We start from the raw sequence: 14,471 nt of genomic DNA, 5'->3' as shown, positions 1-14,471 counted from the left end.
ATTCCGCTCTGCGCGTTGTCGGTATGCACGTTCTAATGGACGGGTGTGACAGTTGGTCGGATGAACACGCGCTCAGCACACACACGCTAAGTGCTCGGCGAACGTCGGAGCCGACTTATACCGGGTATTTTTGGTAGTGATTCCATTAAGTGCCGCCGTGCCGCTGAGCCCATAAATCACGTATGCAAAAGGAGTCTGTGAATCTGGCGGTGTGTGGCCGCGTTATGGGATGGCTGGCGGATATGGGGCCGTTATTGGAGGCGGTAAATAACTGGAAACCCCCTTCCCTCCCCGCGTGTCATGGATGGTCACTAAGGCGGTCCGCCGTCCCGAACGTCTTAGATACTGTGCAGACATACAGGTAGGTCACTATCCTTTTTGTAGACATCGGATCGCCCTTCATTCAGTAGTTTACATAACGAAAGTACTAATCGTTCATTGAAAATGATTCAGACATGGTGTAGGAGGATGGATGATGTGACTGCCAATAGGTATGACATAGTGGATACAAATGGCAGTTGTTTCACATATCAATTTACAATATATCTATGTTTGATATTTTAAAGCAAATTTGCAATAAATCAAAATCAATATTGGTAATAATAATTTGGCCCTGTGCAACGGTGCTGGTAATCTGATCACAATATGCCAGTCGTTCGGAGATTTAGCGGCTCGGCGGACTGCCGGATGTCCCCGGTATCCAGTTCGCCCGGATGATACCGTGACCTATCCCAATTCATTTCCACGGCGTGACGCGGCCCATCACGACTGTGTTGGAGGCCCGGTATCGCCCACTCCCCAATTATGGTGCGGTGCTGCCCCGAGTCAGGTCCGTCGTGGTAGACTATGAATTTGCTGTGATGTCGTCTGGTTGCCAGTCTCTTTTGCGACTGGTCAGTCGCGGTATCGGTGATGTGGGCGTTGGGTCTCGGTACGGGCGGGCAGTCCCTTGTGCACCGGCCACAGCAGCTCCCACTCTGGTCAACGTATGTGAGACTCCATATAGAGAGGCTTCTGTTGTTTGGTCAGTCATCAATTGGTTCCACAGTGGGGACTTTGTTCGAAGAACCGCCAACCTCGGTCGGTACGCTGTTTGCAAACAATGGCGGTGAACGACATTGTCCCAGTTGTTTTCGGTTTCGACGACGGCAGGGCGACCTTAACCTCAAAATGCACTCTCAAGGGGACACAGGTTCTGTATGCACTCAACTCCGGGCAACTTAACCAGTGTAGCAAAAGGTTTATTCATAGAAACGCATTAGCTCACTCACAGAAAAGCAGAAGTTCGTTAATGAAGTTCTTCTAGCCTGTAAACTTGAAAGTCTGTGTGGTTTTATATTTGTCGGCGTCTGAAGTTGACAGTCACCGTTTAGATTCTTGTACTCTGTATTTCTGATCTGAATAGATTTAACTTACCCGAACTGCTGACGGATATACGGGCAAACTTATTGGGCGATGAACCCTTCTACATCCTACACCGTATACACTTGTGATGGAGAAACGATCTATTTCACGCTCACTTAAACCGGCCGAATTTCGATTAATTGAATGCACCCAGCGGTCGAATGCGTCCCTGGAGTTTAGAACGACGCAGAACGCTCAACACTTCTAAGCCCGGTTTCTTAGAACATCGCAAGTCGTTGATAGGTATCGTCTGCTGAATGGTACAGCGCCATATCGAAACATTTCGGCATTGATCAACCGCAAACACATTCGGATACAGTTTGATCGATCGGAACTCTTCATCCACCAGATGCTGGTAAGTATGCCTCAGCAATGGCAGCAGACGCCTAGTACCGGTAGACTGTGCCGCCTGACTTGAATGTTATGCGGCACAGCCTATCCACGCCATACGAGTATAACACCAGCCTGGGTAGCCGGATGAGTTTCAACCCCGGTTTCATTGCCTGGTTTTTATTCCGAGAAAAACTGGTAGATTTGGGTGTTGGTAGATTTGGATGTCTCCAGCTGGGGGAGGGAGGGGCTCGAATACGTTACGAGTCCTAGTGGCCGAAAAGTCGGATGGGCTCGGCCCCCGCGAGCCTCCTGGCTCCCGCACCCATAATAATGAGTCCCCGTCGATCAGCCTGTAACCGGCTGCCCCTATCTCAGATGTGGATTAGTCCGTTTTGTTATTTGCGGTACAATGACTGTAACAAAATGAACGCTAATTGTGAACGTATTACCTGATTATAAAACATGTTATACCATATCCTCACGGTTCCTAGCCTAGACAGTCTTTACCTAGAAATGCATGACGTTAAACCATGCATATCCGTGTTACTGTGCGCGGTAATGCTTGCAGTAAGAGGGCGGTTACTGCCGATGGTCATGTGAAATGTAACACCCGGTCTGAGCCCATCGGTCTCTGTCGGCCGACTGATTGGGCTAGAATTGCGCCCGCTCGGGCTCCTTGGGCGGGCATCAATCGGTGGTCCGTCCGGCCGTCCGGCCCCACACCGGCCGTCCAAACCGCGGACGGCGGAGTGACGGCATGGGCCGGTGACCTTCATTATAGGGCGCCCCGCCGCCACCTCTGACACGTATCAGGTGACGTCAGTTCCGGTCTGCTGTGACCTTACGGCATCATCAGCGACACAACTGTGACCCTCATGGCTCGACTTTGGGTATGTCGTGACCCGGAGCATGGATTTCTTTGTCGCGTGATCTCTGTTGTTTTTCGTATAGTTTTTATCCGGCGATGTTGAACCGAACTGGATCCACGACGTATTCTAGCTTATTAAATAATGAAATTAGCAGTACCTAGTTGATAAGGCACGGACAAGAACCGTAATCGAAGGTGAGTCAGTCTGTTTGTGAATAATAGAAATCATAGCTGCGCGACATTGTGAAATCGGCTGGGATCGAGTTCCCGGAACCCGAGATTAGAGGTGAACTGTTCTCTCAAAAGCGTGCCCGCCCGCATATTCAGTTCCCATTCTGTTTTCGTTTCGTAATAGGAACGGTTTTCCCAATCTGCATTAGGCATAATTGGCCGCGGGGATATCCGGCTGGCGGCATTGAAGTCCGCCGGGCTCAATCGACCACTGAAGCCGGCGGCGCCACGCTGAGTGGGACACAGCGTTGGGATCCGGGGTCCAGGGAGTGGGACACTGCCGCGGATCCAGCGGGTGAAACATTACTAGTGTGGGGTCCAACGGACGGGATACTGACCGGGGGAGGAGACTGTCCAGTGGGGCGCCCGTAGGCCGGATCGGGGAGGGACACCGTTCAGCTGGTCCCGAGGGTAGTCCGAGGCCGGCCGGCCACTATGCGCCGGATAGGGGTTCCCGAAGTGCAGGAACAGCAGTCGGCACTCGGTGGGCGATCTCTATCGGTCGGCCTTCTTCTCCTGATTTGACCCGGGGAAGCATTCCAGTTACGTTTCTGGTCAGCATATTTGTATCCTCACAACTCTTATACATGTAGGGGAAGGTGGGGTAAGACGGACCAGCTAAGGTTTGAGGCCGCATATCTTGCTACACTGCTCTCGTAATTCATATTATTTATAGTCTTCGGAATGCTCAATCCTTCCTCTGTTGATATGTGTAAAGACTAAATTTCAAATTAAAGACATCTAGGTGGTGGATGCTGTTAAAGAGGGACATGTCAAAAACTCAGACAAGAAAAAACGTGGGGTAAGACGGACCACCCTGCAGTGCCTGCTATCCGCTCATGTGTGTTACACTTCTGCTCTGTACTCTTGTAAGAAAAAGTAACCAGAATGGTAAAATAACAAAATGAGCCTTTATTCTTTACTCATGTGTGATGGAAGTGCAGCTAAAAGCTAGGAACATGTGTGTTGATTGTCGTTTGGCATGAATGCATGCTAACTGAGCACTTGCATGCATGGCTCACATGCAACAAAGACTCCTTCCTGAAAAATTAGCTTACTTAAACTTGTGTCAATGTTTTGGAAAAGAACTTTCCATATGCAGGGTACAATGGACCACCACAGGGTAAGATGGACCACAGTGGTCCGTCTTGCCCCAAATCTAAATTCTGTCAATGACGTATATGTCAAATAGCCCAACATTGCAAAACCTTGCCTTTCCTAAAGTGTGACTATAACTAAGTTTATAACTTTGTTCTTCACAGTTAAGTGCAAAATAGAAACTAATCATGCAAGAAAGGCGCCGTAATTGAATCACCCATAGACCTCTTATATTAGATCGGTTTGACGAAAAACAACATTTTTCTCAATAACTCAAAAACTATGCATCCTAGCAGCATGAGCTCAAGGTGGCCATTGTTACGAAGGAAAACAAACATAGTGAGTGCATAAGGCAGTAGATACCAGCAGCGGTTCAGCCGGGAGGGCTGGTGGTCCGTCTTGCCCCGCTGGGCCGTCTTACCCCACCTTCCCCTACATTGACCGAAGCTTCACGATTCTCTTATCAAAGAAGTCGCGCTCGATGATTGGTTCGATCCCCGGCTAGCTGTCGTGCGTGGTGTATATGTCTTTCCGTGTCGGCCTGCCGCGATCCACTCAGACCGGCAGCGTGTCAAGTGCGCCGCGCTGATAGCCGTATCGCGTCCGGGCCCGACGGTCTGGCAGTCACGCCTCCGGGACTGCGCCGCCCGGCACTGGAACCGGCTGAGAACGCACTGGGATGTGTGGAGACATATTCTGTGCTGTACGAACTGTTGGGATGGACTTTTCCGTATCGAGACGGATCGCCATCATGCCTTTACGGAGCGACTAAGGGTCTGGCGTCTGACGCCATTACACGTCAAACGGTTGCGTGTGCCAGTCCGTATATGTACGCTGACTAAACGTAACAAACTGTCTTTGATCAGACTTCGTGATGGCTGTCACTGGCAGACGACGGCGACAGCTTTCTGTGTGATGTCTGTGTTTCTTGTATCGTTGTTTCCATTTCCAAGGGGCGCCGCTCTGTTTGAACCCGTTGCCACGCCATTACAGTACCGTTCTTTGTCTGACTGTCTGTCTGACGCCGCCCCCCCCCCCCGACGACGTTCGTCCCTGTCTCCCCTGTCCCCCGCTGACCCCGTCCCTCCCCGCGCCCCCAGCTGGGCCTGCTGCTCTCCGACACGGTGTACCTGCCGGAGGCGCACCGGACCGGCACCACCTCGCTGCTGGCCACGCTGCCGGCCGAGGCGTTCTGCCTCGACTACAGCGCCAACCCGCCGGGGCCCATCAACATGACTGCCGAGATGCTGTCGTCGGCTGAGAGCGGCGCGCCGCCGGCCGACACGCCGCCCTGCTCGGCGGCCGGGGAGCGCGGCGGCCAGTACCCGGCGCCGGCCGGCGGCCCGGCGTATGGCCGCGCCGGCCAGTTCACCACCCTGCAGCCGATGGCGGCCGCCGCGCCGGCCGTGGTGTTCTCACAGCAGACGGCCGCCGACTGCTGCGAGACGGCCACCTCCGGCACACAGACCGCGCCGCAGCACCAGCAGCAGATGCAGCAGCAGCAGCAGCATCAGCAGCAGGCACAACAGCAGGCACAACAGCAGCACCAACATCAACAGCAGCATCAGCAGCAGCAGCAACATCAACAACAGCAACAACAGCAACAACAGCAACAGCAACAAGCGCAACAACAGAGGCATCAGCAGCAACAACATCAACAGCAACAGCAGCAGCAGCAGCAGCGCCATCAAGAGGTGCAGCAGCAAGAGCAGCGGTTACACGCTGGCCTGGCGCAGCGATCCGAGCTCTACTCTCATCAGCCGCAGCCAGTCCAGTCGACCGGCATCCAGACTCACCAGTACTCGCATCAGCCACAGATACAACGGACGCAGACCCAGCACCAGCATCAGCAGCACAAGCAGCTGCCTCATCAGTCGCAGCAGTCTCAGCAGCAGCAGCAGCAGCAGCAGCAGCAGCAACAACAATCTCAGCATCAGCACCAGCAGCAAACAACTCAACATTCTCAGCAACAACAGTTGTCTCAGCAGCAGCAGCAACAGTCACAGCAGCAATCACAGCAACATCAGCAGCAGTCTCAGCAAATTTCTCAGCAGCAACAGCAGCAGTCTCAGCAAATTTCTCAGCAGCATCAGCAGTCTCAGGCACAGCAGCAGCAGCCGCAGTCCGAGGCGCCACCCGCGTGTCCGCGCGGCGCCAGCTGCCCCCACCAGTGTGTGCTGTGCCCCGACTGGCCGGGGCTGGCGGCCGACCAGCGGCTGCGGCTCGGCGTGGTGCTGGCCGGCGGCGCGCTGGCCTGCTTCTACTGCTGCCAGCGGGCGGACGGCTGGGACGCGCTGGCCGGCCACGTGCGCCGCCAGCACCGGCCGGCACTGCGGCTGGACACGGCGCTGGTGGCCGGCCGGCAGACCCAGTACAAAATGGGACTCCAGCTGGACGCCGTCGAGCCCACAGAGTGGAACGGTCTGACGGCGGCCGGCGCTCAGCCCTTCGTCTGCGTCCACTGCGATGGCCTATACAAGACGGAGCGCTCCCTCAAGAACCACTTCCGCGAGCACCACACGCCCAACCTGACGTTTCGGTGTGCCGACTGCGGCGAGCTGTGTCGGCGCTACATCGACCTCTCGCGCCACCGGCTCTACCGGTGTCAGTTCAGGAAGCAGCCCACACGGCCGCCGGCCAAACGGGCGGCGAGGGGACGGCGCGCCGGCCGCGGCGGGCGCTCGGCAGCCGCCCACCGGTCGGCGGAGGGGGCCGCGGGCGGCGGGGCGCCGGCGGAGGGTGTCACTGGGGGTGGAAGAGGTATAGAGGAGGGACCCAGTGAGGGCGGCAGGGGGTCGGCGGCCGTCTCCGACTCCAGTGTGCCGGCGCCGGACTCGCAGACGGCCGCCGAGCCGGTGCCGCTGCCCGAGCCTGTCGAGTACGACGTGCTCGACAGCGGCGACCAGTGTCTGCCCATAGACCTGGCCAGCACCAGCTGTGATAGCCTGTACGGCATCGACTACACGGCCGACAAAAAGAAATACAACTTCGAGCTAGTGCCAATGTGATCCTTATTTGTTTTATAGCCAGTGTATTTGTATTTATTATTGTGCGGAAATATATGTGTTTTGTTGTAACTTATGCTTTTGGCTATTTAGCCGTTCAGTCGCTCAGGAATCGGTAGATGGAATTATACAAAATCTCATACATGCGATGGGCTACAATTTGTACAATAGTACGGACTTCCTTCTGTTGTACGCGCAACAACTGCGCCTGGTCACCAACAACTGCGCCTGGTCACCGTAAATGTTTGGTGTCAGGCCATCACTACCGACGCAGAACTGAGACTGTGTGGCGCAGATTCTACTGGAAGAGTAAAGAATGCCTACTTAATAACACTAATAATAGTCCTCCGGGGGCTGCTGGAAGTTCATTGCCAAGAGCCAGAGGGTTAATATCCCTGCATTCCTTCCTCTCACCATCACATATGGTTCTGAGTTAGCCGCGATTCTGCAGAGTGCAGACACATGCCATTGTCCATGGCTGCGCAGTACGCACAGTAGCGATCGAGCAAGTATGTCACGGTGCACCAGGTCCCAGGGCCGCGGCACTCGCCACTCAGACAGTGACGTCACTTTGACGTCATCACGGCGAGCAGTGACGTCCGGGCGGCGTGCTGACCGCTACTGCGCGTCGCTGTCCTCCCCAATAGGTCGATCTGCTTCTGTATATACGCCGCTGTCTGCCCCAGAAGGCCGAATTACGCTCTCTGACGTCGATCGCATCTTGGGCGATCGACGTCACCAAGACGTCACCATTTCACCACCACCGACCCACGGGATGGTCGGTGGTGGTGAAACTGCTGCTTCTGTTTCTGACAGCTGCAGTTTCCTCGCTGCTCCTGGCCCTGACAGACGGACATTTACCACTCCTGACCTGACAACTGCAGCCTGGACTAAGTTCGAACTGCATTGTGAGAACGGTGCCAGTGGCCCCGACACCCGAACAGAGTGCTATGCACTGCGGGGATAGGGCCGCATGGTCGGTCCCCTGTCGGTAGGCGCACGGCAGTCCTAGACTAACCCCGCGTTCGATGTCTCTCGGACGGCGAAGATTCTACGCCGTCCGGCCAATCACGTTTCATAACCGCAGCCGAGCCCCCGCTGACCTTGGACGGGATTGGCTGGACGGCAAGGAATCTTTGCCGTCCGGGAGACATCGAACGCCGCCTAAAGACACGGTGCACTGAGGGATGTTGTTGCCTGTAGAGGTGGAAATGACTAACCCCGCGTTCGATGTCTCTCGGACGGCGAAGATTCTACGCCGTCCGGCCAATCACGTTTCATAACCGCAGCCGAGCCCCCGCTGACCTTGGACGGGATTGGCCGGACGGCAAAGAATCTTTGCCGTCCAGGAGACATCGAACGCCGCCTAAACGTTTTCCAAAATCTTGACTAATGACTGACTAATGACTAATGACAATTTTGGTTGACTGACTTTTGATTGACTAGTCTTTCGCCTCAAAAAGCTTGACTGACTAATGAATGACTAACGCCATTTTTCTTGATTTTGACTAATATTTGACTAAATTTCGGAATTGGCTAGCACCGCGTAAATAAAAATCTACCGATACGCTGAGAAATATAAACGATGACAAACACCATGTTTTGTTTTAATATGTATTCCATTCAGCATTTCAGAACATGCGACCTGTGATATTTAAACACAATGAACATAATGAACAGAAACAGTGCAATCAGCAGCTGGGGATGTTTGCCATGGTGGGCACTAATAAGTAAATTTAACCCTCGCCCGTATTGGTGTTTTGCCAGCCGCGAACGTATAGGGGGGGGGGGGGGGGTCCGTTGGATCCCCCTTGGCGTTTGGCCCCTGATCGAGCTAGAGCTTCGCGGAAAAACTAGCGTATTGCCCGTGACAAGAGGAAGTCGATGACACCCAATTTTAAGGTCCGGTCATTGGTTGAACTTCCAGGTCAGGTCAATGACCCAAAAGTCGAGAAAACCGGGACCTGTTAGAACGTCGTAAAGTGTGGCTGCTGTTTTTCGGGGTGCTGATCACTAATATCATGCTAGTTTTGATCACAGATGATGTCTTCGTGCATTTAGGCCAGGTCGGGTCAGGTCAGGTCAGGTCAACCAGTAGGTGTCCTGCCGGCTATCCATAGTAGGTGTCAACTACCACTGACGGCGTCGTAACATGTTACGAAGGCACTAAAACTACTTTGTAAATGTTCAAATGGATGCTAAATTTGAAATCAGCCCGAAAAACTACCCTAAAAACATGTAAAACACGAAAAAGTGAACCGAGGTCATCAAAGGTCAATGACCTGATCTGACCTTCAGGTGAACTTGACACATGCCGTAACGCTTGGGACGAACATCATTTCACATGTTTGGACGTTTACAATTGCAAAGCAGCGCGGATAACGTGAGCTGACACGCTGAATTGCGATTCCGAGCAAACATGGTCTCGAGAAATAGGTCACAGGTCAAAGGTCATTTGAGTCAGGGTAATGAAATTTTACGAGTAGGTGTAAAATTAATCAACTCGATGGTCCTAACAGTTTCGTCGCGATCGTCCACTTTTTACGCGGGTTATTTGCGAAAAACCGTAAGGGGGTCCATCCGACCTTCACATGCCAGGATTAAGTCACCTCACGAACCACGACAAATTAGTGGACTAATATGCAACAAAAGCATTGACTAATGACTGACTAATGACTAACAACATTTTGGTTGACTGACTTTTGACTGACTAAAAAAGCGCTTGACTAACGTTAGTCGACTAATTTTTGACTAATGGCTAATATCCATTTCCACCTCTAGTTGCCTGTCGGACCCTGTGGGAGCCCATCCCGTCCTCATCACCGCTCAATACCAGATAGCCCTGCGTCACCGCCTACATCGCCCGGTATCGCACCCACACGCCAGAGAAAAGTATTACGCCTCTCTTCAAATATATTTTTCTAGGCTTTACGTTCGTAATCTGTATAATTGTTTCACGCTAGCGCTCACCTGAATGCATTTGCCCGTGTGTCGAAGAAGTATGCTGTGTGACATGTTTAATTCAAAAAGCTTTTAAATTGCAGGCATTTCTAAGACGGCTTAGTGGAGAAAATGGCTTGTGTGCGTACCTGTACCTTTGTGTCCGAACTTATTTGCCTAATCACAGACAGTATTCATCATCTGCTTAGCACAATGGGACGGCTAACACGAGATGATCAGTCTCCGATAAATTGATAAATGAGCGGGGGCAGCACGCAAGTGTCTTCGAAGCAAAGCCTGCTGAAACCGTAAAGTCGCCTCTGTCAGCACTTAGTACCAGGGCTGTGCCTCCAGCTAACAATATCCCAAAGCTTCTATCCCGGGATGGCCATTGACACCCGTACTCCTAGGACCAAAGTAAACCAGCGTCCGTATAGACTCAATGGCTGACAGGCATCGAACTAAATGACAGGGTAGCTTCCACCAAAAGGTTAATTGGTTCTGACAAATAGTCACGAGCGAACTGAACACATAGTGGGGTCGTCCCATCTTTTCCAATCGCCGGAAAATGAGAAGCATTCTCACGCCTTTGGAACCGTCTGAAGTTTGACCCGTATTGGTGGCAACTGCAAATTGGGTGTTTTTGCGTCCCATGTATGACGTCAAGCGATGTCATCATAGGTGACCACTACCATTGTTGGCATTACTTTGATCGCTAAACGGTTATACAGTTGTTGGCTATACGTAACCCGAATGTGCTCGGCTCGGTGTAATGATTAACACTACACACATATTTAGTTCGAAAAATGCCTACGAGTATGTGGGCAGTGGCGTATAGCAACCCGACCCGTCTTGAATTTATGACCAATTGATTCCAACGCAGACGGTCACCACCCAGCCCACGCCTCACAATGGCTAGTTATATGTCGGCAAGGAGAATAAGGTATACCAATACGATCGGGACCTGTCATCGCTGTCCGCCGGGCTCCCGTCACGTCCAGCCGTTTATCGCCAGGGGCAACAATCGAACCTAGGGAGTCATTTCCTTTCACTTTGTAACTGGTCGGAGCCAATGATCTTGAGTGTATTCGACCACTCGTTGAGAAATCGCTCGACGATGCCGATAATGTTGCATGGAATTCGTCGGGCTTTCAATGCGTTTTCGAATAAAATGGTTACTTTGTCCATAGGCGGCGGAACGATTTGAGACAAGGGGGGGCACCAGCTCGAGGAGCCTAACCTAGGGTACCCCCAAATCCTGTTTTCTCATCGAATTAAGGCCACTTATTTTTCGTCACAGCCCTGACACGATGATTTTTTTTTTTTATTTTTTTTTTACTAAACGAAAATGGCAGTTCACCCCCGTATGTGTGGTTAACTTTTAGCTGATCCTCAAGTACCTATGTGTTTGTCTCTTCCTTATTGTCGTTTGATAAATTCCATTTATCCTACATGTATCAAATTCCCAAGAAGCCATCGCAGTAGGTACTAATCATTGGCGAATCCCAGGGGGGAGGTCACATGGGTCATGACTTAGGGCCTGGGGTCACCACATGCCTGCCAGGAGCACCACAGGCCTGACAGCCGACAGGGGCACCACAGGCCCGCCAGGGGTACCACAGGCCTAGCAGGGGCACCACGGGCCTGTCAGTGGCATCACAGGCCTGTCAGGAGCACCATCGGCCTAGCAAAAGCACTACAGGTCTTCCAGGGGCACCACAGACCTGCCAGGGACACCAGAGGCCTGCCAGGGGCACTATCGGCTTCGCAGGGGAACCACCGGCCTCGCAAGGGCACCATGGGCCTGTCAAGGGCACCACAAGCCTGTCGTTGGCACTTTAGGATTGCCAGGGGCACCACAAACCTGTCAAGGGCACCTGCGTTCTAACAGGGGCACCACAGGCTCGCCAGGGGCACCACAGACCTGCCACGGCCCAGGGACACCACAGGCCTAGCAAGGACACCACAGGCCTGTCAGGGGCACCACGGGCCTGTCAGGGCCCATGGGCACCTAAGTCATGTCAGGGCCCACCGTAGGCTTGTCAGGGGGCAGAGTAGTTAGGTTCCACAGTATTTCCAGGGGCACCAGCGGCCTAGCAGGGGCACCAGTCATCACATGACTAACCAAAAATAAAGAAAATATAAAAACTGAAAATAGGGCACCACCAAAATTGAGTGGCCGAAATCCGTTGAGGTTTTAATTTTGGGTATAGGTAGGGGCACCACTTCGATTCATGACCTTCCTTTTGGAGTTTTCCCGAATCCGCCCCTGGTACTAATACATCAAATTTAAGGGGGGGCACCTTGCTATTGGTGCCCCCCTTGCAGAATTCAAGGGGGGGCACGGTGCCCCGGTGCCCCCCCCCGTTCCGCCGCCTATGACTTTGTCGCCCTAGAGTAACGAAAGAGATACATCTCTGTTGTTTCTGAGAGTGACGAGTGACGACTCATAGAAATATGAGATCATGACGCTCGGAATCGGCGCTGCACTGCCCGTTCGAGCGCAGTTACAAGCAGCAAACTATACACTATTTTTACAACATCGATTTCCGCGCAACTAACACAGCAGAACAACGTGCTTCAAACGAGAGAGGTCGGGTCGTAAGTGATCCATAAACTTTACGGCGTTATAAGGTGCACCTGTTCCACATCATTGATCTTAGCAGCTGCAGTCGCGAGAAATTCGCCTGGAAGCATGCCGGGCTACCGTTCAAGCAAATAGGTAGTCACTCATATTGTGAATGTGAACACCATATAGTCACATTTCATTGAAACTTTATCAGATTTTTGACACTTCAAGCCTTGACGACATTCAATTCAGTCGTTTTGCTGCGACGGGAGATATATTCCTGACCTATCCGGGTTTAAACGTTTACCTTTTATAATGCGCCTTTTACGGATAAGAATGATCATCATCACAAAATGTGTGACAGGTCTTTAACCCGCGCCCTGGTGGGGGGGGGGGTATTTTTTGCCCCCCTCCAGACTTTTCGATATATCTCCAGAACCGCTGCGCCGATCGCCACCAAACTTTCAGTACCCTCTCGGACATCAATTTTACACATCGTGACCAAAAATTTTTCCAAAGGCTATGATAGGTTGGCTGGAAATGACGTCAGAGTGACGTCATGTTCTGCCGTTTTCGACCAAAAAAAGGGTTTCGCGGGAAGAGCTGTCAGGCCTATAGCTTTGCAAATACAGAAAAACGATAAAGACATAAAAGATGTAAAATTGACAGGGCTACAAAACTGCTATCTCGGATTTTTGAAATTTTTGGATTTTGACCCCCAAAAATCAAAAAATAGATTTTTTGAATATAATAGCCGAAAAATCCAAAAAGTTTTTAGAGTTTCGCAAAAACCGGAATATATATGATAGTCCTTACCGCCTTCTATCCACATACCAAATTTGAGATTGATACCTCATTTTTTGGCGAAGTTATAGCGAAAAAACTGTTCAAAATTGATGACGTCAAATTTTCAAACTCAATTTTTAGCAATTCTAGACCACGTAGCGCAAAACAAAGATCACCATTAGACTCCCCGTGACGAGCTGCATCGAATCAATACCCATTTTATGCAAAACTATCAACTTTAAAATTTGACCTTTCTTGACCTGACCTTGACCTGACCTTCACCAGAAAGTGACCTAAGCCGTACCTGATAGTCTTATAACCAACACCATTGAGTTGGAAATGAAAAATTGGCCATAAAACATGCATCGCACAACCTTAGTACCTAATGTTAGGTTCATGTGACCTGACCTCTGACCCTTGGTGACCTGACCTGTCACCTGACCTGGTATTGTCAGTGACCTCTTAAAGCAACACATGTACTAGGCAACTGACGCCCTATCGCTGATTCTCAACAAAATGCGTTTTCTTCGGTGTTATAGCGCATTCCCTAGATGACCCGTGAACGGTGAAACATGTCATCTTTGACCTGACCTGTGACGTCATCGGTGACCCCGAGGTCAATGAAATTTGGTTTCCCTCGACAAATTTGACAGGCCTTTCGAACGCCGTTTGAATTTTGCGGATCCGTCAAGTAGTTACGGAGATATGAGGGGGGGGGGGGCAAAAAATAGCCCCCCCCCCACCAGGTCGCGTTATAAACAGACCCCACCAGGGCGCGGGTTAATTCTCGGTAATCATTTATAGATCCACTCGATCGCAAGCTAGGTTGCAGGGCGTCTACTGCCCAATATCGATAATGTGTGCGGTGATACAGCCTTGATTTGCGTTGCCCTGCGCCGATTTAGTTTGTGGGCTGTTAGCACCGTTTTCCCGGAGCGAAGTTTCCCAAGTAATCACCGTAAGACAAACGACGGAGCCCGTGGGTCGCATTCCGTTAGTTTTGGTGGCTCATTTGTCATTGGTGTCCGTGTCGGGGCGCGCGTGCCATGGACGAGCGGCGAAGGTGAAGTCGCTGGCGACCGGCCAGCGGAGCTGTGTGAACCCACCTCTCTCAGTGCACTGTGTAGGTACACAGTACAACACTGCTCGGTGGGAGGACCTGCACGGACCCAGTGACGGGACTGCGACCTGTGGGGGCACAGCAGCCCTGTCCCGTGCATGTCCGCGGGGACACATT

At 51.9% G+C, this 14,471-nt stretch overlaps 1 protein-coding gene across 1 annotated transcript in view; it reads left to right on the top strand.

Moving 5' to 3' along the window:
- LOC122389040 (zinc finger protein 853-like) overlaps positions 1–7,011 on the top strand; it is a 28,257-nt gene extending 21,246 nt beyond the window's left edge. Inside the window, exon 7 of the mRNA XM_043380698.1 lies at positions 5,035–7,011. Coding sequence (XP_043236633.1) covers positions 5,035–6,942 — 1,908 coding nt within the window. The 3' untranslated portion in view covers positions 6,943–7,011. The remainder of the gene's footprint in view (positions 1–5,034) is intronic.
- Positions 7,012–14,471: the final 7,460 nt, after the last annotated feature.

Source organism: Amphibalanus amphitrite, unplaced genomic scaffold (genome assembly GCF_019059575.1).
Source record: "Amphibalanus amphitrite isolate SeventyFive unplaced genomic scaffold, NRLGWU_Aamphi_draft 000018F_arrow, whole genome shotgun sequence".
Classification (NCBI taxonomy): domain Eukaryota; kingdom Metazoa; phylum Arthropoda; class Thecostraca; order Balanomorpha; family Balanidae; genus Amphibalanus; species Amphibalanus amphitrite.
This window is presented reverse-complemented; position numbering and strand designations above follow the sequence as displayed.